Raw genomic sequence first — 26,804 nt, 5'->3', positions numbered from 1 at the left:
GAGAAACTTTATTTTTTCAGATACGTCTTGGAGAACAAATGCTGTTAATATTTATCAGATCAAAAGATTTTGTCATGGTAGCATCATCACCTGTTGTTGGCACAGTTAGTGGATTATTGGTGCTATGAGTTTTACAGGAAAACAAGCTGTTTAGGAACCTCCATCTCCCCACCTTTGGATGGGATGATCATTATATAAGCTTTGATCCATGAAGCAATATATTTAATGAAGTCAATGCAGCCCTGAATGGTGTGGTTTGGGGTTGGTGGGCTTTTTTTTTGGTTGGTTGGGATGTTTTTTAATTTCTTTTTCAGAGGCACATTTGGGATACAAATTAGTGATAGTATATGTAAAGGGGAAAATCCTCTAAGAAGAAACTTTAGCCTAACTTTTAAAAGGTTGTTAGGTGAAAAAAGAAGCAAATTTACAAAAGATTTACAATTTATCAGCAGAGATTACTGTGCCTTTAAAATCAGTAGGGATGAAATAAGAACTGCCAAAAATCAGGCTGAATTAAACCTTAAAAGTGTTGCTAAGGAAATGGGTGACAGTTTCTCAAAATACAATTAGAGAGAAGGGAGGAGGTGGGGCCACTTAGTGTTGAGAATAGGGTTGTTAATGAGGATGCTCATGTGGTCACAGAATTGAACCAGTCTTTATTGTTTTGAGTTGATCTTGGGGGCAAGGGCAGTATTGCTAATGGGCATGAACCCACCAAAGAAGCAACCACACTGGACATTTCAAAGACCTTAGTTAGGGCAGGTAGGCTGGGCTGGGAAGCAGGGGTGCCTGGGAAAGGGGGGTGCCTATTCCTGAGAGTGAAAGAACTGGTTCATGCAGTTGCAGATCTGATAGAAGTTTTAATCTATCAAATAGGAGTGCTGTCATATGTTTGGAGAACAGGAAGTGGAATTCCCAACTATTGCTGGTGGGGAATGATCTGAGTAAATACAGACCTAACCTCTGCTGCATGCTGGCACACAAATATTAATTAAAGGCTTGGATAAAAATAAAGAATGTGATAAAAGGCAGCACAAATCCATTAAAACTGGTTGTGCCTTATCAGTCTGTCTGTTTTTAAGATAACCAGTTTTCTTACCTTGATAATGTGTGTTTTACATAGTGGAATGACGTCTCTTACTATAGACAGGTTCTACAGCATGTGATGTGATGCTGCAGAGGAGAGTACTAATGAGACTGGAGAAGATGCAGTTTAGTGCTGGAAATGTGAAACAGAGCTGATGTTGTTCTGGGTGATGTCTTTAAAAATAAAGATGAGCACAGGCTAGATCAGGTGCAAGAGCATGCTTCTAGAGGTTGGGGAGTAGCCAGCCTGTCATGTGACAGAAGACTGGAACAGCTTCTTGTTTGAATGGTTAGAGAGGGAATACATGAGGAAGGTTAATTGTAAGGGAAAAATAAAATACGGTTAAGCCATAGGACAGTACTGGCACAATAACAAAGGAAACACAGAAATTGCTCAGGAATAGCATTAAGCTGGAGAACACAAATCCCAGATATTCTAGAGCAGCCTTTTGGCTGGAGCAGTGTAGTTGTAAAACCCAGCTCTAAGATGCAGTGTGATAAATTTTATGAAAAGTTAAGATGATGTTGTGTGATAGCAGTTGATCTGATTCTGTGTGTCAGGAGATCTTTTCCACTCTTCATATTTCTGTAAATTTAAAATTACTCATAAATGTAAGCATCTGCAGGAACAAGGCTATGATTTTATAACAGTTACCTAACCTAACTGGTGTTACTGGAAATGCATGGGCATAGTAGGTTGCATGGTAATGTAGTTGGACTAATCCAGAAACAGAATTATGGAGTGCAGCGCCCTCTTATATTTGGCTAATATTTGTTGCAAGTCAGTGTGCAGTAGTAAACTAGCCCCAGTGGCCAGTCTTGCAGAAAATTCAGTAGTTTATTACTGGTCATCAAAGTCCTGCTCTGTGCACCTTGGCACATATGATTTTAAACCAAGCTTTTGTCATTGAATTACCTGAGGGACACAAGAAGTGTGATGCTTTTTTACCAAAGTGTCACACGAATATCTTAGTGCTGGTTAAATCACTGTATTTAAGTTTGCACCAAAAACTTTAATGAAGCATGGCAGTTTTATTGGATCTGTATTTAAAACAGCAGAGGAGCTTAGGTGATGCTCCCCTTTCTTGTTTTGTTTTGCCCATTTGATGGGTATTTATAGATAGGAAGGTATTTGTTCTAGGATTTGGAAATGTTTTATTCCCCTGAGGCCTGGTTGGAAATGACAAGAACTGGATTGTGAAATAATGTAAGGTTTTTAACTTAGTTAGGGATTTGGTTTTAAAACCTGGGGCAGTAATATGAAGTAGCAAAAACAGGCTGTGGAAAAGTCTTCGGGTTTGTATAAATTAATGCCTTTTCATAAAAAGATTTTATTGGAGATACTAAATTGCTTGAGTGCATAGTAATGAGCTATGCAAAAGAATGAAGGGCAGGCACCTTTTGAACATGTAGTTACAGAAAAGAGAAGGAAATAAAAAAGTATTGGTCGTTCAGAGGAAACCAGATTCTATCTGTGCCCCCAGGCAGGGTATGCAGGGAGTGCTGAGAGGTAGCCAAAAAGCCCTCTGGTGAGGAAGTAGGGGCATAGTGGTGAGCCCCAGAAAGCTGTTTTGGGTCTCTTTGGGGTGAAATAAGTTGGCCAAAGGCAAAATGAGATGGAAGTTCATTGTGGGAGCCTCATCTTTTTTCCCCAGTGAAGAGATCTAGAAACATAGCTGCTTTCCCATTTATGGGCGACTAATTTCTTTGTCTGTGCAAATCTTCACACAGAAGCAATGGCTATAGTTTATTTATTTTTACTTTTATTTATTCATTTATTTATTTAAGATGTAGAAAATGTCATGCTTTATACTCCCCAAATTGGTCATGCTCCTTTTGTAAGGAAGGAGGGCCCTGTGCCTCTAGGACAGATGATGAGAGTGGGCGACAGCTGCTATGAGCACTCACCCAGCTCATAGCTGTCCTTTCCTGAGGCTCTCAGAGGGAAAGGGCAGTGGGAGCTGAGGATGAGCCAAGAGCTGTCCTGCTGGGCCCAGTGGGTTGGAGGGCTGTGGATTAGGCACCCCTTACCTGAATGAGAAAGGTTTGCACATGCAAATTGTACTAGATAATGATCCACACATTTAACTCATGAAGAAAAGTAAATCTCAAGTTTAACTCTTTCTGTGGGGGAGGAAATTGAGTGATAATAGAAAGGCAGCTGCCCTAGAGCTAGGCTGAGGGAGGCTGTTTAGTGGTGCACAGCAGCACTAGAGAAAAGTTAAAGATTAGAAATGCAAAAATCCCCTGACTTTATGCATTTAAAACGGTGTGTGTAGGGGAAATCTGGCTAGTCCTTCTTGGGTTTGATCACTGTAGCATGTTTATTTTTGAAACCTCAGAGGGAGGGGTTTTATCCCTGCTATCCTTTGGAAGAAGGTGGGAATCTTTTGTGGGCTTAGGCTGTTAACTCTTTGAGAACCCAGGTTTGGTCCAGTGTCCACCCATCACTACAAAAATCTTGGGGTGGTTTTTCTGTAGCAATGGGTGAAACCTCATGCAATTTGTTGTGGGAGGTCAGGCCCCCTCGGTGCTCCCCCTGGCCACGGTGTATCCTTTAGGAATCGGCAGCGGGCCCTCGGATGTCTGGTAACGTGGCTGGCATGTGAGGCTGCTGGGGTGAGCCTGCTGGCCAGGCAGCTCCCCATCTGTCCCTGTCGGTCAGGGAGCAGATTCCTCCTGGGGAATGAGGAGGGTGAGCTTCCTAAAATGGGCACAACAACTGGCCCTGCCCAGTCTTGCCCCCTTCTCCCTGCTGCTCACCATCCCATGTGACAGAGTTAATCCCCTCGCTGCCCCCAGTTTGACTGGAACAGCTGAGGGGGACAACCCACCGGCCCAGGGCTGGGGCAGTGGGGGCCATTGCAGGGCCCAGCTCCCCCCGCCAGCCTCGGTTCCGGCAGCTGTCCCTGCTTGCCTCAGCTAGGGAGGGAGGGAGAAGCGTTAAATGATACGGGCACACGCTCCCTTGTGAAAGAGATCCCTTCAGTTTGAGATACTAGTGTGGCTTCTCCCCTCTCCCTCCCTCCTTCCCTGACACCAAAGGGTTTTACTATGCTAATCCCAGCACCTGTCCCTGCAGAGGACAGCAAGAAGGGTATGGTGGTGGGGGAGGAACAGTCCCATATGTTTTTCCCTGTCCTGGATTGGGAGTGTTCCCTCTGACGCACCTAGAGCCCAGAACATATGCTCTTTTCAGATCCTAAATGCTGTTTGCTTCCTCCCATCCCTGGCAGCAGTGGCTGCGAAGATCCTGTGTCCCCCTCTTCCTGGCAGTTGCTCTGTTTGCTGCCCGGGAATCGCAGGACACTCCTCAGTCGAGGCTTGCAGGGCCGTTTTCAGTAGAGGATTTCTAATTTTAGGAGCCTCCACCGCCTATGGTTGAGCGCTGCCTTGCTGGATCCCAGAAGAGAGGGGCCGAGCTGTGCCGAGCCAGGCAGCTCCTTTTTATTTTCAGCTGAGCTAGTGTCAACCTGAGTGGCCCCAGAGGCCCGAGCCAAGCACTGCGCAGGGCTGCCAGAGTCCTTCCCACAAGGCTGAGAGACGGAGACTCAGATTTGAAGCTTCCAGTCCTGTGTCCATTTGGCCTTTAGCTGGAGGATCTTTGGCTATGTATGGTGTGTATTGTATGGATTACCAATACCCAGTCATCCAGGTAAGCAAAAGGATAGTGGTGACTTTAAGGAGTTTTGTTCTCTATGTTGTTTGGACAAAACTGGAGCTTACGTGCTGGTTTTGTAGAAGGACACTGCTTCCAAGCTGGGCTTCTTGTGTCCCAGGCCTCTGCCCAGATACTCTGCGGATGGCTTTGAATCTCCTGCACCTGAGCTGTACCATTTGATACTTTTTAACTCCAAGATTTGTCTTGTTTGAGACTTGTGTATTCTAGCTCACATTTCTTGCCTTTTTCTTTGATCATTTGTTTGTTTGTAGGGGATGTTGAACTGACAGCAGTGCTGTGCTCTGCAAACTGGCGTGTTGTTGTGTGTCTCACTGCGTTGTCGGGGCACATGTGACCTGTATGTGTGACTGCAGCCTGTCCCACAGGGGTGCTGAGCCACACTGAGCAGCTCCTCACCTATTCTCCTCCTCCCTCCTCCAAAATCACCCACAAAACCTCGGACAAAATCTCATTTGTCAGACTTTTGCTTTTGGAGGTGCAGAGGGGATGTGTAGGGTGAAGGGAGCGGGTGGGTTGGAGCGCAGCTCGGGGCTGGGCGCAGTCTGTATTGCAGCCTCTGCTGGGGGAGGGGGCTATATTTGGAGCACACGTGACATTTGCTGGCCAGTGTGTGCAGTCTTGGAGAAGACAGGCTGTGTGGGTCAGGCTCAAATACCTTTGGAGCCAAGTGAAAGATGATGTTCTCTAGGCAGTCCTTGGCTATTCAATGTCAGCACTCCATGTCCTTACAAGCACCAAGTTTATCCAGAAAATGTGAAATGTAGACTAGCAATTCAAGATTATCTACGGTGAGATACATCAGATAGCCACTAAATAGTATTTTGTTAGGTTACCTTGTATTGGGGGTTTTATTACCCAGATGAATAGAATCCACCAGCAGAAGTGTGTCTTTTGGTTGTTAAGATTTCTTCCTGATAAATTGGTTCTTTGCACTTGAAACTCTCTTTTTCTTCCCTCTGGCCTTGGTCCAGCTGGCAGGTTTGCTCCATCTAAACTTGAGCCAGCACAGAAATGCAGGTAATGGGATGTTAAAATTGAAGGCTATGCTTGCTTTCCACCCTTAGTAGCAAAGGGTGGTAAACGATATAGCCAAAAAAAGAAAAAAGGACAACATATCCTGAAACTTTCTGAAAGCAGAGTGTTTGTGGACTCCTCCTCTTTGTAGTTCCATAATTTCTATGAGTGTTAAACTAACCCAAGCATTTAAGAGTGTACATGTAGACTACTTAGTCAAACTAGAGGTTAGTTCTTCATCTGTGCTCTCATCAGTGTGATTTCAGTGGCCTTGTCCTTTGGCCTGCTGCATAAACATCCTTCTCCAGCTTCTTTTCCATTAGGATTTAAATGGTAGGAGCTAACCAGAAACCATCATGTACATCTCTGCAAACGCAGAAGAAAATATAAAAGTGTCACAGACATGCTCAGGTGGGAGCAAGGAACTTTGCCTGGCATGATGAGGATTATCAGCTGTGTCCTGGCACTGCCGAGACAGACTGGTTAAATTTGCCCATAGTTATTTAAAAATGTTACTTCTACAGCACAGTAACAAAGTTTTGATGCATATATGTCCCTGATGTGTGAGAAACCGTAAGAACTCATAAATACTGGCATCTAGAGCTGCTCTGAATACGTTGCTTTTTGAATAAATGCAGTAAGTAGGAAGGGGTGATGTCGTGGCTCTGAGCTGTGTGTTCTTTAGGCTTTCAGCCTTCAGCTCTGCTCTTGCTTCTCTGTTCTTTTCAGCAGGAAGATTTGCAGTTTGGATTTTGGTTTTTCTTGGCAGAGGTTGGCAAACTGTCGTGGTAAATTCAGGAGTGGTTCCATGATTCTCATGTAGGAGAAGCTAAGTGAAGGTCCACCAAATTACTCTGCATGGCCATGACACAACATCTGGACCCCTGTGCCTCAGTGAGGAAAGATGAATTGCACAGATCCACCAATTTTGTGTAGGCCTTGTTTGTTATCAGACATTGCTCCTGGCCTCCAGTGAGACAGCAAAGATCTCAAGTGTCGCCACGTCTGGTCATGTTGCATGGTGTGTTTTTAGCTTTTGAAACTCTGTAGCAGATATTCACTGCAGCAGTGAGAACTCTTGCAGATTTGTGTTTCTTGTTGCCTGAGCACATCTACTGAAAATTGGGTATTTTTTCTGGCTCAACAGGAGCAAAGGTGAATATATTCCAAGCATGGGGAAGAAGATGATTGGAGATTAAAGAGGGATACCAGGGATACCAGCAGCACATCACACTGAAGGGAATTCCCACTCTGCTGGCACATGAGCAAGGCAGATGTACCAACTAGGTGGTGGAGGCAGTGCAAGGGAAGGTTCAGTGCATTGTTGGGCATCTCATTTTCCTTAGAAGACTCTTTCTGATGGAGGTTCCTCAGGTGAAGGCCAAAATGGAGTAGAAATGGTGCTATTCTGGTTAACAGTAGTGGGATGATGTCCAGGAGGTCTACAGTGCTACAGCCCTAGATCTGGGACAAGAAGGTGCTACCTCATGGCACAGACAAGACCAAGTGAACACAACAGTTAAGGTACTTAAGTGGAGAGAATAAGGAGATTATCCTGAGTTATTTGCAGAGGTCTGATGAATGAGATGCACAATACTAAAACCTGGTGCTTTGTCATGTCAAAGGTTTAAGGAGGTCACTGTGTTTTTTGCTGTTTTTTTACACTTGACCTAGAACTGTGCTCCAGAATCTCAGATTTGTAATGGAGGGAGGAGAAACCAAATCCACTACTTTCCCTGGTTTTGCAACATTGCATGTAAATATTGTAACTTGCAAGTTACCAGAGAGGGTGAGATAACACAGAAAAACGTGGACTCTGACTCAGAGACCTGTAGGCTGCAGTCATGGTGGCTGGCTCTCTCCCAGAGGATCCCACACCATGGTTTGGTTGTGTTGGGTGGCTGGCCCATGACTCTCTGCCTCCGTGTGCTGGTAGCATGTAAGGGCTTCTGGTGTCTTGGTCTCCTGCTTTTCACAACAGAGGAGAGACTGGCTTGTGACACATGCTCCTGCTGGCCTGCTGAATGAGGAGATTATGGGCAAGAGGAGGAAAGGAAGAAGGGAGGGAGCCAGAGGTCAGTTTGCAGCGAGTGAAATTGGGAAACTAAAAAGCATCGTGGTCAGCATGGGCTGCCTGGAGGGCAGTGCTGTAGCAGAAGCCCATGAAGCAAAACCACTGGGCTTTTTTTTTTCTCCCATGTAAATCATAACTGGGCATATTTATGCAAAGAACACATGGGGATTCAAGGTGTTACTGCACTGTAATTTAGCAAAAAAAAGCAGCTAAAGCCTTGGGAGTCTCTTGAGTACCAGGTGTCAAGAAGAGATACATAGAAGCACAGCTTGCCTGAGCTGGTTTTATCTCTGCGTCATGAGCACTGGAGCATCAGTACAGTCTTCTTGTCTAACTGTGGGATTGGCAGACCTGCGCTCAGCCCTGTCCGTGGGTTTCCATGGGTGCAGTGTTGGGAAAAATCAATCTGAGCATCTCAGATCCTGTCTGGCAAATGGGGTAGCAGTGTATCACTCTGTTTTACGGGGTTGCTGAGAGAACAGATGCTGTCAACCGTGGCGTGCTCAGGTGCTCAGGGCCAGATGCTTGCTGAAGATAAATGGGAGGGAAAAAAGCAAGCTGGGAAGGAGTCCAGCGGTCTCCAGGTTTTATGATGATAGAAATGCAGATCCTGGCACGGATACTGCTTCCGGTTCAGCCAACACACCGTGTAACCCACGCGTTCTCCCTTTTGTGGCAGAAGGGAGGTCTGTGCAAAACTGACAGCTATCTCTCCAGCATCCTCCAGCCGGGAGATGCTTTCTCCTGCCTGCTGAGGTGCAGGCGGGGGAGGCCTGGGACGCTGGGAATGGTAGGTGCGGAGCAGCTCGGGCCGGCCGTGAGGTTCTGCCGGCCGGGACCGGCACTGCACGGGTCCGCCACCTTCGCTTTTGTTTGCAGCTCGCGTTTGCGCCTCCGCCGAGCCTGCCGGTTCCCGGGGAGCAGTGGGGAGTCCCGGCGGGCGGGCGAGGGAGCGCCTGGCTGGGGCGGGGGCTGGCCGGGCCGTGCCGAGCCCAGCCGGGCGGGGCGAGGCGGGGCGCGGCGGGGGCGGCCCCGGCTCGCATTAATTACCTTCGGCATTCGGGGCGGCGCTTCCCGCAGCCATCTGGCTGAGCCGGGGGGGCGGCAGGGGGGGAGGGAGGGGGAAGAAGGGGAGGAACACGGGAGAAGAAAGAGAGGAAAAAGGGCTCGGGGAGCACCGCGCCGGCGAGGCAGCGCAGCGCAGGCAGCCGCCGCCGCCGCCCGCCTCCACGGGGCTGCTGCTTTTTTATTTCATTTCTTTTCTCTTTTTTTGTAAATTTTCCCTCTCCCGTGCGGCCGGCCTCCCCCATTTTGGTTTATGGAGAAAAAGAAAATGGTAACTCAGGTAAGGGTGGCGGGAGGGCCGGGCTCCGGCGGCTGCCCGCCCGGCTTTGTCTGGGCGGGGAGCGGGGCGCCCAGAGCGGTGCGGGAGGGAGCCCCGCCGCGCCGGGCACCCGCGGTGGGAGCTCTGGGGAAGGGGCTCCTGCGATCCCCCTGCCCGGAGCAGCCTCGCAGTGCCCTCTAGAGAGAGCGGTGCGCGAGGGGCACGGCTTGCCCCTGCTTCGAGTTAGGCTAAACCCGCCTTTGAACGAACGGCCGATCGCGAAGGTGTACGGCTTGCCCGGCGCTGCTCCATCCGGCTGCCGGTCACGGCGGGGGCCGGGAAGCCCTTGTAGGTAACTGTAGGCGTGGGGCTGCCCGTGTCTTCCCGGGGGAAAGCGGCTGACGTTTCCCGAGGAGCGCGCCCAGCTGCCAGGGCCATCGCGCATCCACCGCAAAGGGGTTTCGTCGGACAGTGCTCGCCTTTTAAGGCTACTGTATGCTTTTGGATTTTGAATTTTTTTTTTTTTTTTTCCTGGCATGGCATATGCAACTCGCCACCGGAGGGAGCGGGCAAAGGGAGGGAGGAGTAGGAAAGCGGCATCGTGGAGCTGGAATCCTTTGGAGTTAGGCATTATATAATGTCCCTGCAGTGCCTTGCAGAGCTGGAAACCTTTGGGGGATATTCCCAAAGGGGGTGGAGGGAAAGACTCTCAGAAGGAACTTTTCTTCAAATCTGGGTTTCACAAGTGCTTTTTTTCTGTACAGCTTTGCAATTCTTCAGAATAGATGCATACTGCCTTTTTGGCTTTCCTTAGCTCTGGCTGAAGCCCCCTTCACTAGCTGCTGCTGAGATCTGCATGTCCCACTACAAGGGTCATCTCTTTCACGGGTGCCTAACTCAGAATGAATCTGCTGGGAGAAGTAGCACCCACTTTGACCCTTTCCCTCTCTCATCTCGCATTGATTGTCAGTGGCTGAAAAATAGGTCTCTGTCCACTCTAAAGGTATCTTCCCAGGCTCCCAAGCCCCACCTTCTGCTTCTGCTGTTTAGTCCCTTCCATTAGAGAGTCCTTTTTATCTGGACCGAGGCTTTCTGTTCTGAGACAGATGAGCTCTGCAGAAATCTCGTGGGGCTTTCTGTACCTATATTTAGTTTAGCAAGTGATGCTGGAAAGCTGTGTCTCTGCAGTCAGCGTCCATTTGCGTTTTGCTGTGTGCTGAGTGTGCCTGGTCGGATGGAGGTGTGTGCCCTTAAGCTGCAGGTGTGCACATTTCAGAGAGTTGTTCTGCACAGCCTTGTGTAGCAATGTGCTTTCAGCCACAGCTGTCATGCTCGGAGCCCATGTCTGTGCAGTGCAGTCACCAGGACCCAGGCTTGGGGATGTGCAGAGCTGGGAAGGATGAGATTCTACTGGAGCACTGGCTGAAACAGGGGAGGGTATAAACTCATTTAAAGGTTTAGGATATCCTAATAGACTCCAGGGAAATCTGTCTTCCACAGAAACTCTTAATTTATTGACGTGGGGAAGGAGGTATCAAGACTGTGTGTTATTGTACTGTTTGACCTTGAATTACGATTGTCTTAAGAGTATGTGCTATTTAGTATAGGTTTTCAGGATTTGCATTGTGTATTTACATGCTGAGATGCTGGAGAAGATGCATATTAAAAAAACAGTAGGAGAGGAGAACTCGGACTGTGTTTCAGTTGGGGATCCAGATGAACGGTGGGTAGCCCTTGTACACAGAGTTGAGGAAGACAGCGCAGGTGAATTCAGCTCTAGCAGAGTGCTGCCTTCTCTCAGGGGAATCATTTGGCTGCTAGTCTGGTCCTTAGCAGTCACTGCAGGTTTGGCCAAGTGTGGGGCTGAAGGAGCATGGCACATTCAAGACAATATCCCCAGCCACATTATTCTTATTCGGCAGTTTTGTTTGAAGCAGTGGAGTGCCATTACTTAAACCTGTGAACTTGCTTCCTTGGGGCTCTGTCTCATTTATGAAAAATAAATATTGTTGGTATGGTAAGCTGGTAATTGCCACTGAATGAATTCAGCATTGCTACAGTCTTGCTCTGTTTAGTTCAGTCTCTAGAAAACATTGCCTACCTGGTCTGAGTTCTCTTGCACTGTAAGGAGCAAGCTTGCTGTCTTCCTTGGGGATCTGGGAGACGAGCTTCTGCATAGGCATGACAAGCTGATAGAACAGAATAAATAAGAGTGTGGAGTGACAAGACTAGAAACGATATAAAGCGATATAAAGAAATGGGAGATGCTGGAAAGTAGAAATATGCTTGAAAAAGAGGAAACAAAAATTGCTAATGAGAGTAAGAGCTCAGATTCATTAATAGATAGTACCTTAGCCTTATCCCCCTTAATCCTAAATCAGTGAAAATGAGTGTTAAACGAGGCCCAGTACATTATGTACTAATTGCAGATAAAAGAGAGAGTCTTCTGTGGATGGGCATTATATGCTAAAAGGCTTTTTCTCTGTGTGGTGCATGCTGAGGTTGCTGGCTTGTGTGGAGCACAAAGCCCTCCCTTTCTTGGACAGCCCAGTGCCTTGCTGGCGTTTTCCTCCAAATCTGTTTCCCATCAGGGCTGGGAGAGGGGGAAGGTGTCGAGCATCTCAGAGAGCGGGGAGGGAGCTGCTGCCTCCTTAAGGGGTCCCCCCAGCCCATGTGGCAGCCGGCAGTGCTGGGAGTGTGTGTGTGTCTTTGTAATGAATCCCCCCGCCATTGTCTGTTCCCCTCCCCGCTCTCAGCGATGGAACCTTTCACCTGGGCTGCTGCCCGCTGGCGGGCCTTCTTCCAAGATAGGAGGAGGAGGAGGAGGAAGGGCTGCTTGTGGTAATTAAAGCCAGACCTTGGAGAACTGCTATTTTCTGACCTCAGCACCCCTTTTTCCTTCTTTATCTGTCTTGAGCTTTTGATGTGGGTGTAAGCAGAAACATCACAAAGTCTGCTTTTGTGCAGCTGTAGGATCACCAGTCTCCATTTTGTGGCACCATTTGAAGCATCTTTGCTGCCCTGCCTGCCAGCATGCCCCCTCTTGTCCCCCCCAGCACCCCTTGGAGGCTCCAGCCAGTGCCGTTTATCTTGGCACGTGTTTGACTTGCTACACTCTGCCCAGGGCTCAGGGAGGTGATGGCGTTTGTGGCTTTGAGACTAATTTATGTCCTTGTTAAAATGAACCAGCAAGCAGTCTCATTTTTTCCAGAGGTTTTCTTCCCTTTCCCTTCCCCCTTCTATAACCCTTTCCCTCCCAGACCCTGTGTGTAGCTGTGAGACAACTTGTGCAGCCAAAAGTTCCTTGCTTAGTCAGTGATTTGTTTTTGTAAATTAAGAAAACCCAACAATTGCAGTGCTCCTTAAATGGAGATCTTATTTAAATCAGAGCAGCGGCTGACTCATTAAAGGCTGCTCTGTCTCCTTTTCGTTCCTCTGCCTCATTCCCTTTCCCTGTCTTTCTCTGCTTCCCATTACAGTAATGGTGTGATAAAACAGATCTTTCTGTTCCATGTTGGGATCATGCAGGGGTGTGTAGTTGAAGAGGGGAGACAGGAGATGGGGAACCCTGTCACGACAGCCACCTTGTGCTAGCTAAAAATGTACAATGCATCCCATTATAGGAGACCATCCTCCTTTGTCTGAACTGTCTGCGAGGGAGACTGAGTCCCAGAACAGCCTCCCCCTCCCGTCCCCTTACGGCTCCTTTAGGTTCTGTTCTCCTCCAGGCAAGCTGCATGCTGCAGAATTCCCCTGCTCCTTTAAAAGAAAGAATTAAGAAAGAAAGGCTTTATCTGTGTGTAGTAGAAGGCCCCCCTTTTTTCCTCTTGGACTTCTGTTAGGACCTACCATTATTTCCCTGTCCCTTTTCCCTGCTTTGAGGATTGTATGTTCCTTTCCTTTCAGTTCAGTTGTTCTTGCTGCTTGCTCTGTGCTTTGGTGTTATCTTGCAAACTTGCATGAGCCGTGTGAAGGGAATCGCTCTCTTCTCTGTCCGTGGACTTCTGCTCTTCCCCTTTCTTTGCTGTTCAAGAAATGGTGCTTGTTTACATGGTATCTGACTCAGTGCCTATGCCTGTCCCCTAGCTTTTCATTCCCTTCTGCTGTATATCTTAGGACTTCTCCTTAGTGCTGCAAGACACCATGTCAGCATCAGAGATTTGTGTGAGAGAAATCCTGTCCAATCACTTTTCCAGGAGACTGTCCCTTGGGAATGCAAAGATTAATCTGCATCTCACTTTTCCTGATATTAGGACATAGTTGCTTGAGGTGGGGCTATGGGTTGTGTTTGTAACTGCTGTTATACTTGGAGATTAACTGCTGGTTGAGAAGGGCTTACTCTTAAGGGCCTAAAAGTCAGTGGGGCCTGTCAAAACCTGTTTTTGTAGTATTTCTCTCTTTGCCTCCTGTGCTGAGCACTTTGAGATGCATTGGAGTAGAAGTAAACCACTGCAGGTGTTTGTAGACCTGCATTGGAATGGCAGAAGCTTTATTCAACATTTCCTAGGCAGGATGGAGAAAAGCAACTTGATACAGCACTGCCATTTCCTTGAGTCCCTGTCCTAGAAATAACCTCGCTGCTCCCTAGTGCATTTCTTCTGCAGGTGACTAGGTGGTTATCCCCGGGAATTGAGAAATGAGGATGCCTAAGTTGTCTGTGATATTTGATTGCCAAGGCTGTGTAAATTTAACATACCGTTTTAATTGTATTTTAAGAACTATTAATTTATGGAGTATCTGGATCAGTAAAGAGGTTGTAGTGAGCTACCAAAAATTACAAAAGTTCAAGGTTGCAAAAATGGCAGGCTCTTAAAACCAGCAACATCTTTCCCTTCGGGTTATTAATTCATGATGGCTCCATTGCATTTAATTAGTATTGAGCAGCCTTCTACTATAAAATTCTAGCACCAGTGCAAAAAAGGGGTCTGCAATGGGTGTCTCTGTGTGTGATGTTTTTTAGACATGTGGATTCTGGTCTTACTGACTGCTTCAGGTAAAATGCTCCCTGTTCCTGTTTTAGATCCATTTCCAGCAAATGGTGTGTGCAGCTGGCTACCCCTTTGCAATGAGTTCTTTACCTCCCAGCTGCAGAGTCACAGACTTGACTAACAGGCATTCCTTGGAGGTCTGAGTATCAGGGAGGAGATGGTTAATTTGCCTCAGTCTTCTTTTAAATAGAATACTGTTTAAAAGGATGTAGTCAGTATTCTTTTTATCAGACATGTTCTCTGGAATCAGAGTAGAGAAATGTTAATTTTCCTACCAAAAGTATTTTGGTATGCTCCTGTAGAGTCACTTATGATCCTCTGCTATGTAGGATGGTTTTTTGCTGTGCTGTTGGAAGCTGTGCTGTGACCAATGAGGGCAGGAGATGTATAGGCTGATTTTGTAGGGTTCATAGAAGCCAGAGTAATTAATGCTCAACTGTAAGCTTTTGGAAAAAATAGTGTGTTTTGCCTGCATAAAAGAAAATAAAACAAATGCTGTTCAACAGTGTGCTTTACTTAATACCTGATCTTTTTTTTTCTCTGCAGAACTGTTCATTAAGCAATATTATTCTTAAACTGAATTGAGAATGATCAAGATGGTAATGGGGAGGCATTTCAATCACATGGCATTTCTGTATTTTAAATTGGGAAAGAAACCTTCATTTGTTCTCTTTATTTCTGTGGCTATTTATGATAGTCTTTAATCACATGTTTGTATGCTTTTTTTTTCTGCAAGAAAGAAGAGAAAAAACAGACAACCCTCTAACTGTCCCCACCAGCTTCAGTGTATGTGACACCATGATGACCCCTGCAAGTTATCAGTGGCAGAGTTGGCCATCCCAGATACAGCCCACAGACCTCTGCCACTTTGACTGACTATGTAATTAGCTGTCATTTTCTGTGCAGACCAGCTTGGTCTGTGTTTGCCACTTGGTTTTGTGTATTTGCTGACAGCAGAGGAATGGTGACGTTTTGCAATATTAGGCTCTGGTTTAGGCTTTGGGGGTCTACACTGGTATGCACATTTTGCCCTCTCTTCCACCCCTGTGTGACCTCTCCTGTCTCACCTCTCCCCTTCATCACTGGAGGACAGATGGGTGCTTCTTCCTCTCACCCTCTCCCCATGATCCCTGGTCAGTAGCTTGTCCCATACAAGCCATACCATATCCATACTCTCCCAGCCTCCATTCCTCTCCAGTTACGTGCCCTCCTGTTTTGCCAGATGACTACTTTGATCCCTTCAGTTCCTTCTCAGCTGATTTTTAGACCTGCTAATTCTTTGCTTTTCTTCCTTCTCCTCCCTGTCCTCACTATATTCTCCTTGTCATAGGCTTTTCTAACTCTCCACCCACTCCCTTCATTCCTCATTTAGTTTGCCTTTTCTGTTCCTATTGCAGTCATACTTGTCTGTTCTGTCTCTTTGCTCCCTGTCACTGCCTGTGCTGATAGTGCTCAGGCTTCTTGTCTCAATTTAATTTTCTCCTGCTGTACTTACAGGTCTGTTTCTTGGTTTTTTTGGATTTGAAGTGGGTAACTGCTCCTTGATGTTACATCATCCCTGCAAAGGAGATGGTGCAAAGTACTGGAGGTGGATAATTTCCCTGCTGTCAGTGATCTCCAGACCTAGATCTGACCTGGCTAGTATCTCCTGTGAAGCTGAGGATGATGTCCAAATGAGAGCATAAAATCACAGACCATGGGGTGCAAGGGGCACTACCAGCCACCCATAAGAGCATCTCTGTTTCCTGTTAGAATAAACAGTATCTAAACTATTCCTGATGACAATTAACCTGCCTTAAAAGTATTTGCAATGTCACTGCTGGCCTTTCTGAGCATTGCTAAGTCTTTCTCTAACATAAAGCTTGTTGCCACCATTTGTTCTTTCTGTGAGAAATATAAAGAAGGGATTGGTTCTTTAATTTCTGGCAGGTTTTGCATACTGTTACTTCTTTCTTTTCTGTGTTCTAGCCTTTTTTGACCATTGCATATAGCTTTACTGGGAGATTGATTAAATGTAAGACAGCCACTGTAATTTTCCGTACTTTTGTTATAATGTTGGTCAGATTTTGGTGATCTAAATATAGATTCCTGAAATGCGAATTTTTGTGTAAGTAATAAGTTCTCCTAGACTTTTCAAAGCATATGTGGTGGTTTCCTCCTCTCATAATCATAAACAAGACAAAATATGCCCCCTACTTTTTTCTTGGGTTGGGTTGCTATGGCTTAAGTAACAAAAGAAGTCACCAATTCCAAAATCATTTGCAGATAGCATGAAAAAAAATTCAGTTTGAATGGTATCTTGGAATTTTAACAACTGAACATTGGGTCCTACAATGGGAAGTAAACAGCCTGGCTTTACCAGCCCTGCCTGTAATGGAGATTTTTACCCCAAGTAGTCTCTAAATACCTAACTGGAATTGCACTCCAAGTAGCCTGTAATCTGAGGGTGCATGGATACACCAAAAATGTCCAAGTAATTGCAAGGGTAATCTTTCTAGCTTCTGAAGTCTGCCCTCAGGCTTGGAGTCTTGAGTATGGTTAAAACCCTCTGAACTGTCCTCCCGGTTATCCTGCTTAAAATTCATAGTGTCTGCAGTTGAGGTCCTGTGGAGTTTAGGATTTCTGTGTGCTGTATATAAGTCCTGTCTCCATGAGTTACCTGACTTGGAGGGCATATTTGACTTTCAGATAATTGCTTTTGATTAGCCAAGATGTAGATAATCAGAGTTTGACCTACGCAGTGCATAGACCATCATTCACCTATTGGGTCTCACTGAAGCTTCTTATCTAGGCCTATGCTTTCCCTCCAGTCTTTATAGCAAAACCTGCTTTGAATTACTTTAAAAGATTGATTTTAAAATGCCTTGGAGAGGAGTTTGGATTTCTTAGATAGTACTAGTCCTCCTTTTTCTGGTGTACCCTCCATGAAGAGTGAAACCATTAATTTGATTTGTTTTTCTTTGTAGCTTTTCTCATTTTTGCTATGGCATCATATGAAAGGAGGTTATCAAAACTGAACAATTATGCAAAGTACTTCAGAATATTAGAGAGCAGGAGTATGAAAGTCTTTTGTTTTTGCAGTGTTTGTTCCTTCCTGCTTTATAAAATGTGTTGAGATAAATAGGGCAGCAAGTGAAAGGATTTCAGTTTCAACGGGCATAGTTTTAAATCTGTCTAAACTTAAAAAGGATCCTTCCAGCCTGAATCAGGAGGTATAGGATGAATAGCATGTTAATTTGGTGAAATTAGTGAATTAATCAATTTGTTGGCTGACTATAAGATATTGTGCTGTGTTAGCTTTGTTTTGTGCTCAAATATTTAATGCAGATTTGTTTGCTTTAACTTTCTCTTTTGCTTTTCTTTGTGCGTGATGCTATTTAACGTTGCTACATTGGCTTTGCAAATCCTTTCTCAGGTCTGTTTCCACCCTGTTTTCCAGGATGAAGCATTCTATCTTGAAGCAGTGGGAAAGGGAGGCAAGGTAGTTCCAGGAGTCCCTTTTGTATGAGTTTGGTTGGGGAGGTGTAAATACTTTTTCAGAGTCATGTTAGACTGTGTGATGGAGCCAGTCTGTATGGTGAGATAGAGGAATGAGGAAGGTGGTGACTGAAGGCTGTGGTGAGAACTTTGGACAGTTCCTTGCTCCGTGTGTCCTTCACAGGGACATGGGTGACAGACTGTGAATACACCGAGTGTGACTGATGAGGTGCTGTAGTCAAGGAGGGGCTCATTCTCTTAGTGGCGGAAAGAATTTAGGTCATCCAAAGCCAGTTGCAAATCTTCATCCTAAGAGAATTTTTGTGAGGGACTCTAGCCCTTCAAAGCCTCTTTTGATCAAAATGCTGCAAGGGTGTGAGAGTGAATTTATCTGGGAACATGGACTTCTGAAGGGTGGAAAAAATACTGTGGAGATCTCAGTGCTTCATCAGAAAGCGAAACTTCTGAATACTTTTTCTTATTCAATGAGATGAATCTAAATCGGGTTTAAGCAGATTAAAGGTCCATGATCCTTGTTCTCCATCAAGTCTGAAACTGTAGCTTTGAGCAGCCTGATGGTGACTTTGGCCCTAGACAAAATGAAGGTCTTCTAACAAGCCCTGCTGTGAGGAGGTGAGAAAGGCGGTGACTTCACTGTCCCTTTCAGCTCAACTGTGATTTCTCAGGAACGTTTTTTGGTTTTTGTTAGGAGTACTCTTAATTGGTTTTGACAGTGAGCTGCAGGAGTTACTGCCAACGTTGCACAGAAGTCAGGAGAAAGCTGCACTGAAGGCTGCAGACCCGAGTGTCTCCGTTCAGATCCGTGCCTGCCTGGCCCTCCTGCCTGCCAGCTCCAAGCCTCCCTGCCTGATCAGTGGCTGGGTCCTGCCTAGCAGCTGACATGGCCAAGAACACATCTCCCAAACAGGCCTCTTCTTAAAGCAGAACTGTATAGAGAGCCAGTGGCTTTTTTTTTTTTTTTTTTTTTTTTTTTTTTTTTTTTTCCCCAGTGGGTGGGTAGGAAACTTTGAGCTGTGTTATTTGTAACACAGAGAAGAAGAATAGCTAGAACTGAGTAATAGGAATTTGCTAATGTTTTGGAAGAGCATACAGGAAGATGAATTTCATTCTTCTAGGGCATTTGTAGAGGGCTGCAGTGGCTTTCAAAAGTGTAGTAGGCCTCTAGGTTAGCTGTGAGGCTCTGTGTGTCACTACATAATTATTCTGAGATCCAGTGACATGGTTTAAATGCAGAGTTGTGATGAGCCTCCTGGCTATTGTTCAGACAATCCTAGGAGAAGAGTGTTCCTGTAGCCAATCACAAAACCTTAAAATCATAGGATGATTTGGGTTGGAAGGGATCTTTAAAGGTTATCTAGTCCAACCCCTCTGAAATGAGCAGGGACATCTTGAAGAGTTCAGCTGTGAAGTGGTTCAGGAATTGCCTTCAGCTGTGTCTGTCCCAAATTTCTGCCAGGGGATTACTGTGCCCGTGTGAGCTGCTCCTGTGCCCTCATGTGAGGTCAGCTGTGGTGGCCCTGCTCTTGCAGAAGTGCATGGAGGTGAATCTGTTGATTAGGTGTGATGATGGTAGTACCCAGCAGAAGCAGAGCACCAAACCTTTTCCTTTATGATCATCAACTATGGCTGTAAAAGTGGTCCTTGTGCCCTGTGGTGCCAAATACTGAAATTCTGAAAAGGCTTTATGTCCTAAACATGCAAGAGGAAGCTATAAGAGTAATTTTCGTCGCAAAGAATTTGAAGGAAGTTTTCCAGATGTATCAGTCTTCCTGTGAATCATCTAGTGGATGTTGAAGGCCTAACAAATCAAGGACACTTCTGTTAACAATGAATATATTGGCTACTGTGGGCTACTGCTCATGTTGTTGGCCACTTTTGAGCAGAAACACTTCCTGAAAATTTAATAGGACAGAAGTAAAGCTCAGTTTGTGATGATGGGCGGTTCAGATCCCATCAAATGAGGTTGAGTTAAAAGCGATTGTTGAGGGCTGATGCTGAAGAACATTTCTCAGGTTTGACAGTGATGTCTGTGGGCTGTGCTGGCCCATCCAGGGAATGAGATCATGGAGCCCATACAGCAAGCTGGGGCTCTAAATTCCCAAGCTGAGTGTGTTGGGTTGCAGATGGATATCTGTTTTCAAGGAGCATCTTTTTAGGACAGAGCAATTGCCTGTCTGTTCCATGCAGTAGCCTCAGACTGTGGAGAAATTATTCTGGTTCCTTATGCCCTCATTGCTTTGCATTGAAAATTCTACATCTTCAAAAGAACAACTCACTTTGCTTTGTTCTTGTTTCAGTTAATTTGGCTCGTTCTTAATGTGATGAGGATTATTATCTGGACCGCTTACATACTTGTGCTGCAGGATCTCCTTCCTCCCTGACCTCAGTGTTACATGTTTCACACATTGTATCTCTTAAAGGAGGCGGTAGCTCCTTTGAAAATTAGAGGATCGGGTAGGGTCTGGTCAAATCTTGTGGCGTTTCAGGTCAGTTGTCAGCGATAGTAACCTGATCTATGGCAAATCTTTCCCTCCCTCTCCCCAGGGTGCCTGCTCTGCCCTTTGCATGCCAGTGAAGCTGATATGATCCAAATTAACTTTTTCATCTGTTTGCATTTATTTTCTGAGTCATGAGAGGTCCTCAGGAGCCACAGAATTAAATGTTGTTTTCCTTTCTAACACTTCTTGTATGGTATCAAAAATGTATTTTTTTTATTCTTGAGTGGGATCAGATGCTGGTTTTTTCCATGTTTAACATGCTGCTGGGTATGCAGCCCATCATGGGAATAACACGGAGCTGCACAGTCAGCAGAGGAGTGTTCATTATTTTGATGTCTGCTGTAAAATGGTGGCTCCTGCTCTAAATTACTTGGTGAGGTAATTTGCTCATCTTCCAAGATGTTTTCCTTTCTCTATGTATGAGGTATTTTAATAAGATAGGAAAGTACAAGGTGTTTTTTGGGCCAGGTTGCATCTGGCTTCTGATGATCCTTTCGTTTCAGTGATATATGAAGGACAGCTGGGGTGGTAGTTAGAAGCAGAGATCTAAAATCCCAGGACTCACCGCTGGCAAAGCAGCAGGATTGTTGTCAGTCTCTGAATTACACTGCTGTGACTGCTATTTTATGCTTTTAATGTAAACAGCATCTTTTTGGTGGCGTGGCTGATGGCCAGTCTTGACCAAGGGATGCTGCTGCTCTTTGAGGAGCAGAAGGGACAGAGGGTGGTGGTGGGTGATTGACCCACCTATCAGTAGGCAGGTTCTCTTCCTTGTAATGCTGTCTGGAAAGAGTCTTTGCTGTTTGATGGTTCAATACTTCACTTTGGAGCCATTTCGTGCCACAGAGCAGGAGGATGAGAGAATTTCATTAATAGGAAACTGGCCATCCCAAGAACGCTGCTCAGCACTTGGGGGTTGCCTTGGTCTCTTCCCTTGGCTATGAGAACCAAGGAGGAAATAGCAGGAGCTCTGGCTTGCGGTAGAAAACTCACTCAGAGTGCTGCAGGGCCCTTCCTGCGCATAGCAAAGACCCGGCTGTTCTCCTTCAAAGGTCTGAAAGCAGCTGAAATGAGACTGCAGGGGAATTTAGCAGTTTAATCCAAGACTGCATCTGCAGACCTTGCTGAGTTGTCGCATACCCTTGCACGCTCCCTGCTGTGCCCAAGCCATGGCAGGGCAGAGCCATTTGGTGCCCAGCTTCTACCTTGAGCTGGGCCAGGATCCAGGTATGAAGAGTGTCTTCTTGTGCAGCCCAAGAGGCACCTTTGGCAGCATGTGACACGTTGTGATTGCGGTTTTGTTACCATCGTCTTTTAAGAGATGGTCCATGGGTGCCAGTAAACGCAGAGATTACTCTTTTCCTGTATGCTGTTAATTAAAGCTTTTACCTGGAAAGGAGATGCCATGGTGTAGCTCAGTTAGCCAGGGCAGACTAGCTTGTGCCTGTCATTCAGGGTAACCCTTTGGTTGCTGTTTGTGAGGGTGTCTTTTTGGCTTCCTTTCACTCAGAGTAGTAGGTGTGTTTGTTCTCTGAAGCCTTGTCCATATGCTCTGTGAGCAGCAAATATCTTAGGTCTTTTGAATCTAGGTAGATACACAGTGGAAGCTGCTACAAAAGATAATTTTTGAGTCTGGTTGCATGGTTTCATGGCCCTACAAATTTGATCCTCAATAAATGTCTTTATATGTGATTTTATGTATTAGTTACCCCCTGAAATTATCTTTAAAGGCCAAGGAGCTTAGAGGTGAGAGCATAACTAAGGTCCTACTTAAAAACCCAAAGCTTTTATCACTGTCATAGTCAAAATAGTCCCCAGTACATGAATGACAAGCAGGTGATAGCTGAGTAAATGAATGGGTTTTCTGTTCATCCTAAACTTGATTTCTAGCTGATTTTAGTTGTGCCAGTGATGGCCAAGCTGTGTACGTCTGTTAGCATCCCACTGAGAGGCTAGTGGAGCTGCTTGTACCTGAGAAATGCCTGAATAAGTGCGCTGCTGAAATTGAGGGCGAGAGTTATGGGGAGTAAGGACAGATTGTCACATACTGTTTCTCGACCAGGTGCTGGTTGAGCTTTGGGTTTGGTGATGTTAGGATTTTTTTCTCTTTTAAGGTGCAATATTTAAATATTTAAGACCCTGTGGGGTCTTCAAGCAAATTATTTTCTTCCCGAGTATGAGCATCCAAGAGCCAGAAACCCCAGGAGAGATGAAAGCAAAGCATGATCTAGCTGTGTTCTGCACCTCTGTGGAAAGAGAGCACCTTGTTACTTTTTTCACAGGTGTTTTTGCTTGTTTGGAAAGTAACTGGAACTGTGCTCATGAATATTTGAGGCTGTCAGGTGCCTGTTGAGGGCTGGAGGGAAGTAGGGCCAAGGAAGGGCAGGCAGTGTGGGAGCCAGAGGGGCAGGAGAGGGAGTGGCCCCGGCCCTGTGTGGTTGTCTCATTTCTCTTATGGTAGTAGACTTCTTATTGGGATGAATGTGCTCTGAAATATTTATTGCCCTGTTTAAATATTCATTGCTGCAAAGGCAGTGCAGCCTGATGGCAGCAGTGGAGCCTCAAGGGACATGGGCCACAGCAGTCCCTGGCATTTCCTTTCAGTAATATGATAAAAATATATTTAAAAAAAAAAAATCGGGCATTCCCCCACTGCAAGATTGACAGGAGCACTCAGGCATATGTCCCAGTGTTTCCTCTTCGTGCCAGAGACTTGTATTTGCTCTCAGGCCCGTATGCTGGGTGCTGCTCTTGGTTGCCAGATGCTAATGCTTTTTTTTCCAGGCCTGTATCCTGGAGTGAGGGGCTTTGTTTAGCCTGACACTGTGAGTGTGAAAGGGGATGTACAGAAGGGCAAACCAACTGGCTTGGGTTTAAGTTTTGCATAGCCTATGTTTTTGTGTTTCTGTAGGTGTTGCAAGGAGGCGGGAAAAAAAGGACCTTTAATGCACTTGGCTGTGGAAGGTGGGGATCTGCTGAGAATTACGGAGGGGTCGATTTACCGCGAACTCACACAGTAATATATTACGGGAGCTGCAGATGCTGACAGACATGCCCTGACATGAGATGCTCTTATATCAATTTAGCTTTTAAGGCTTATTGATTTAGCTTCAGTAAAATTGAGCAGTTTAAAAGTACTAGTGCCAGTGATAAGCAGTAGTTTAATGTGAATATTTTGCATGTTGCTACTGTTAAACCAGCACATGCTTCATGTGTCCCAGGGCATTGATGTGGTGGTGGCAAGGGAGCAGCAGGTTTCCAATGGTGCTGCTGAGTGTGGGTGCTGCAGGAGCTGCTTTAGTGATACCCAGTCCAGGAAGAGGCACTTGAAAGATGGTCAGATGTGCTGCTCACCTCGAGCTTTGCCTATGAGCTGTGCAGGTGGCCTGTGCAAGGAAGAAGTCTGTACTGGTTCGTGGTTACAGCAGGAATGTGGTAAGCATACATTAGCTGAAAGGCCTGGGGAAAAGAGGCTTTAAAAGGATTTTGTAACAATGGGAAAATTTTTCCTCAGATACTCGACAAATTCACTGTGTATGAACCAGCTTTATGCTGGCTTATGTGGGGATGCTCTAGAAGTTAAGTACAAGTGAAGCAGGTAGTGGCAATGGCATATGCTAAGTGTCCATCCAGCCTCTTGCTCTGGGATGAAGTGGCTTTCAGGTGCTTTTCAAAGTTGCACTTAATGTAGTGTAACTGTGGGCTGCTGTGAGAAGAACAGTCCCCCTGTCTCTGTGCCCCAGCCATATGCTCAGCCTCCTCACTGCTTTGGGCATTGTGCTTAAGCAGATCCAGAGCGAGACAGTTGAGTTTATGACCAAACAGATGACTATTGTTTGGATTAATTTTGTGGCTGTGGCGTGACTGGATCTCACAACAGCTGGGGAGGGGAAGAGCAGCCCCTGATTCCAAGGACAGCTGGTAGTTTGTCATATTAGGTGGTACACTGAACTGCACCTATGCTTTTCAACAGCTTGTTCCTCTCCGTGAGGTTATTATGCTTATAAATGTGTATACTGCTTAGTTTAATCAGCTTTAATTGATGTGCATTGACTTCCACCAGTTCTTGTTAGCTTTCCAGGATATTGTTGTATAGATCTGGCTTTAGGTTGTCTCTTCTGGCTGTACCTGCATTGTAGGCTGTTATGTCTCACTCAGGTACCTCTGTTTTGGGTGATGTAATGTTTTCAGCACAAAATCTAGAAAAGATTGAAAAGACTGAGTTCTTCTTACCAGCTGACTTAATGACTGTCATTTAGAAATCAGTAAACAAAATGAAATGGTGTCTTTTACCAGAGCTGAATTTATCAGACTCAGCTTTTGGCTATTGGTTTTCTTGATGACTTTTTTCATTAGATTAAATATTATTAGCATCTACTTTGTTCCTCACAATTAATATACTTTAATAAAATAATCAGTTATCACTTTTTTTTTTTTTTCATGATAAGCAAAATAAATTGGGCTTTTCAAGGTTTTCAGCGTGCAGCCATGTGGCTTTTTCCAGTCTTGGGGTCATTTATGTAGCTCTTTCATGTTCCCTTCTGAATTTTTAAATTCCATTTTTAAAATTTGCAAAATGAAGCATATATCTTTTGTCTGGCCAAGGCCACATACCCAAGTAGCAATCCTTCCCACACGCTCAGGTTGGTAATATATCTGAAAGCTGTAGTCACTCTCTGTACCAGGCTTCTGTGCTGGTGAGTTGCATCTCTATGGCTCTCTGCTCCTTTCCAGAACCTCTGCTTTCCAGGACACGCAGTGGAGGCTTCTTTGAAAATGGAAAACTACTCTTGGAACAAATGACTAGCAAGAGATAGGAGAATGCTGGAATGGAAAGTAACTGTGGGAAGAAATCTGTGTTTTTAAACCGTCAAATTTCTGTTCTGAAATGTGTGCCAAGTCAGTCACAGACTTCCTCCGCCCTGCACCCTGAGAGCAGCTTGATATAATGTTGTTGCTGCGTGACTGAGTCCTGGTACTCGAGTCACAGATGGGTCCCCTTTGCCTCATCTCATCTCCTGTCTTCTGTACTGAATTCTGAGCGTGCCTGTGATAGGCCAGTGGCAGTGAAAATATGACAGGGCTGAGCCGTTTAGCTGCTTGCATGAAAAGAACCCCAGAGCCTCAAGAGGAGCTCTGGTTTTGTGTTTAAATATGCTGCATACGTCTCGTTCTGCACCTTTGCTGCAGAGTCACGTCCGAACACGCGGCTCCTCGCTATGGTTTCTGCCAGCTCTGCAGTTCTTTCCAAGGCATTCAGCGCTCTCCAATTGATTCCAGATGTGTTCTCCCCTTCCCGGCGCTCTCTCCCTTTTTCCTCCTCCTGCTCTGGCAGCAGAGGCAGGGCTGCTTTTTTTCTGTATGGTGCTGGAGTTAGTGCAGGCAGGCGGGAAGACTTCCCTGCTGTCTGCTGAAATCTGGGGAATTGAAGGGGCCAGTGTGTGTGAAGGTGCGTGACAGGGCTTGGAGGTTTGTCCTTACTCCAGGAGCCAGGTCAGCTCAGAGCAGCCCCTCTGCACGGCTCACTATTTCCTTCAGCTCATTGCCTTCACAGCAGGGAAGAGAAGGACAGGAAAGCCTGATACCAACAGTGATCTTCAAAATCCTTCCTAGAAGAGCACTGGAAATATAGAGAGATCTGGAAGAGGCTATTGCAGATAGCTGTGTTACATAGCGAAGGCTTTGAGAAATCCTTGTCACTAAAGTAGATATAAATCTCTCTAAAGGGCTGAGTGAGCTTCACGAGGATTTAAACATTCAGGAAAGCCATCTGAGTTCTTGAGGTTGCAGGAGTAACTCTCCACGCTCACTGAGATCTGCAAGATGTACTTGCAGATGCAGAGCGATAGTCCATTTGCAGAGCAGAGACGTGATGAAAAATTGCTTATCTGTGCTAGGTCCTTGATTGGGGTTGGAGAAGCAGATACTGGTTTTCTGAAATACATCAGCTGGTGAGTTACTCTCTGCCTTGAAACAAAGCTGTTTGAACTGAGCAATCTGACTGCAGAATTAGCTGAGGAGACGGTAACCGTGACACTACCTTGCCAACCTGGTCAAGAGATACTGTGGGACCAGGTGGTATTTTCTTCCCTGTTATATTTCCATGTGCTGTAGCCCTTCTTTTTCTAAGGAGCACCGGTAACTGTTGGTTAGCTGTCTCTGGAGTAAGGCAGAAAAAAGAAAAACCAGCACATGCAGGTCCTCTGTGCCATCAAAAGTATCACATAGTGCCCAGATATCCTGCTGCAACCATGGACCTCTCCTGAAAAGCAGTTACCCATTCCTTCCCCATGACTGGCCTCTGGTTTCTGCTGCTTCCCTGAGAGAGGATCCACAGTCATGCAATGGAGAGTGTGATTGGTTTGCTAATCTGCTGAATAGCTGATGGCAGCTAGCTTGGATTAAACATACGTGACACATCTGCAGCACACTCTTCCTTAGCTGTGACTCATTTCAATTCTGGTCCCAGAGAAAGAACTTAGCTGGTTTTGCCTGACAGAAGAGTAATCTCTCTTGTATGGGACATACTTGTACCACCCTGCGTGCCTGCTGGATTATGAAAGACTTGATTTGTAGTATTTTGAGACATTATTTTCATGCTGATTTGTTGAAAGCTAGTCATCTTATGGAAATCTTTTTT

At 45.7% G+C, this 26,804-nt stretch overlaps 1 protein-coding gene across 9 annotated transcripts in view; it reads left to right on the top strand.

The window, feature by feature from the left end:
- RBFOX2 (RNA binding fox-1 homolog 2) overlaps nucleotides 1-26,804 on the top strand; it is a 170,266-nt gene that overhangs the window by 74,601 nt on the left and 68,861 nt on the right. Inside the window, exon 1 of one of the 9 annotated variants that reach the window (XM_058023111.1) lies at nucleotides 8,599-8,646. The exons of 6 other annotated variants lie outside the window; for them this stretch is intronic. In XM_058023111.1, coding sequence (XP_057879094.1) covers nucleotides 8,644-8,646 — 3 coding nt within the window. In that variant the 5' untranslated portion in view covers nucleotides 8,599-8,643. Of the gene's footprint in view, nucleotides 1-8,598; nucleotides 8,647-9,004; nucleotides 9,202-26,804 lie in introns of those variants that run through there. 2 more of the 9 variants (XM_058023110.1, XM_058023109.1) reach the window with 2 other exon arrangements.

Source organism: Melospiza georgiana, chromosome 4, assembly GCF_028018845.1.
Source record: "Melospiza georgiana isolate bMelGeo1 chromosome 4, bMelGeo1.pri, whole genome shotgun sequence".
Lineage (NCBI taxonomy): Eukaryota > Metazoa > Chordata > Aves > Passeriformes > Passerellidae > Melospiza > Melospiza georgiana.
Note: the sequence above shows the minus strand (reverse complement) of the source record. Positions and strands in the feature narration are given on the sequence as shown.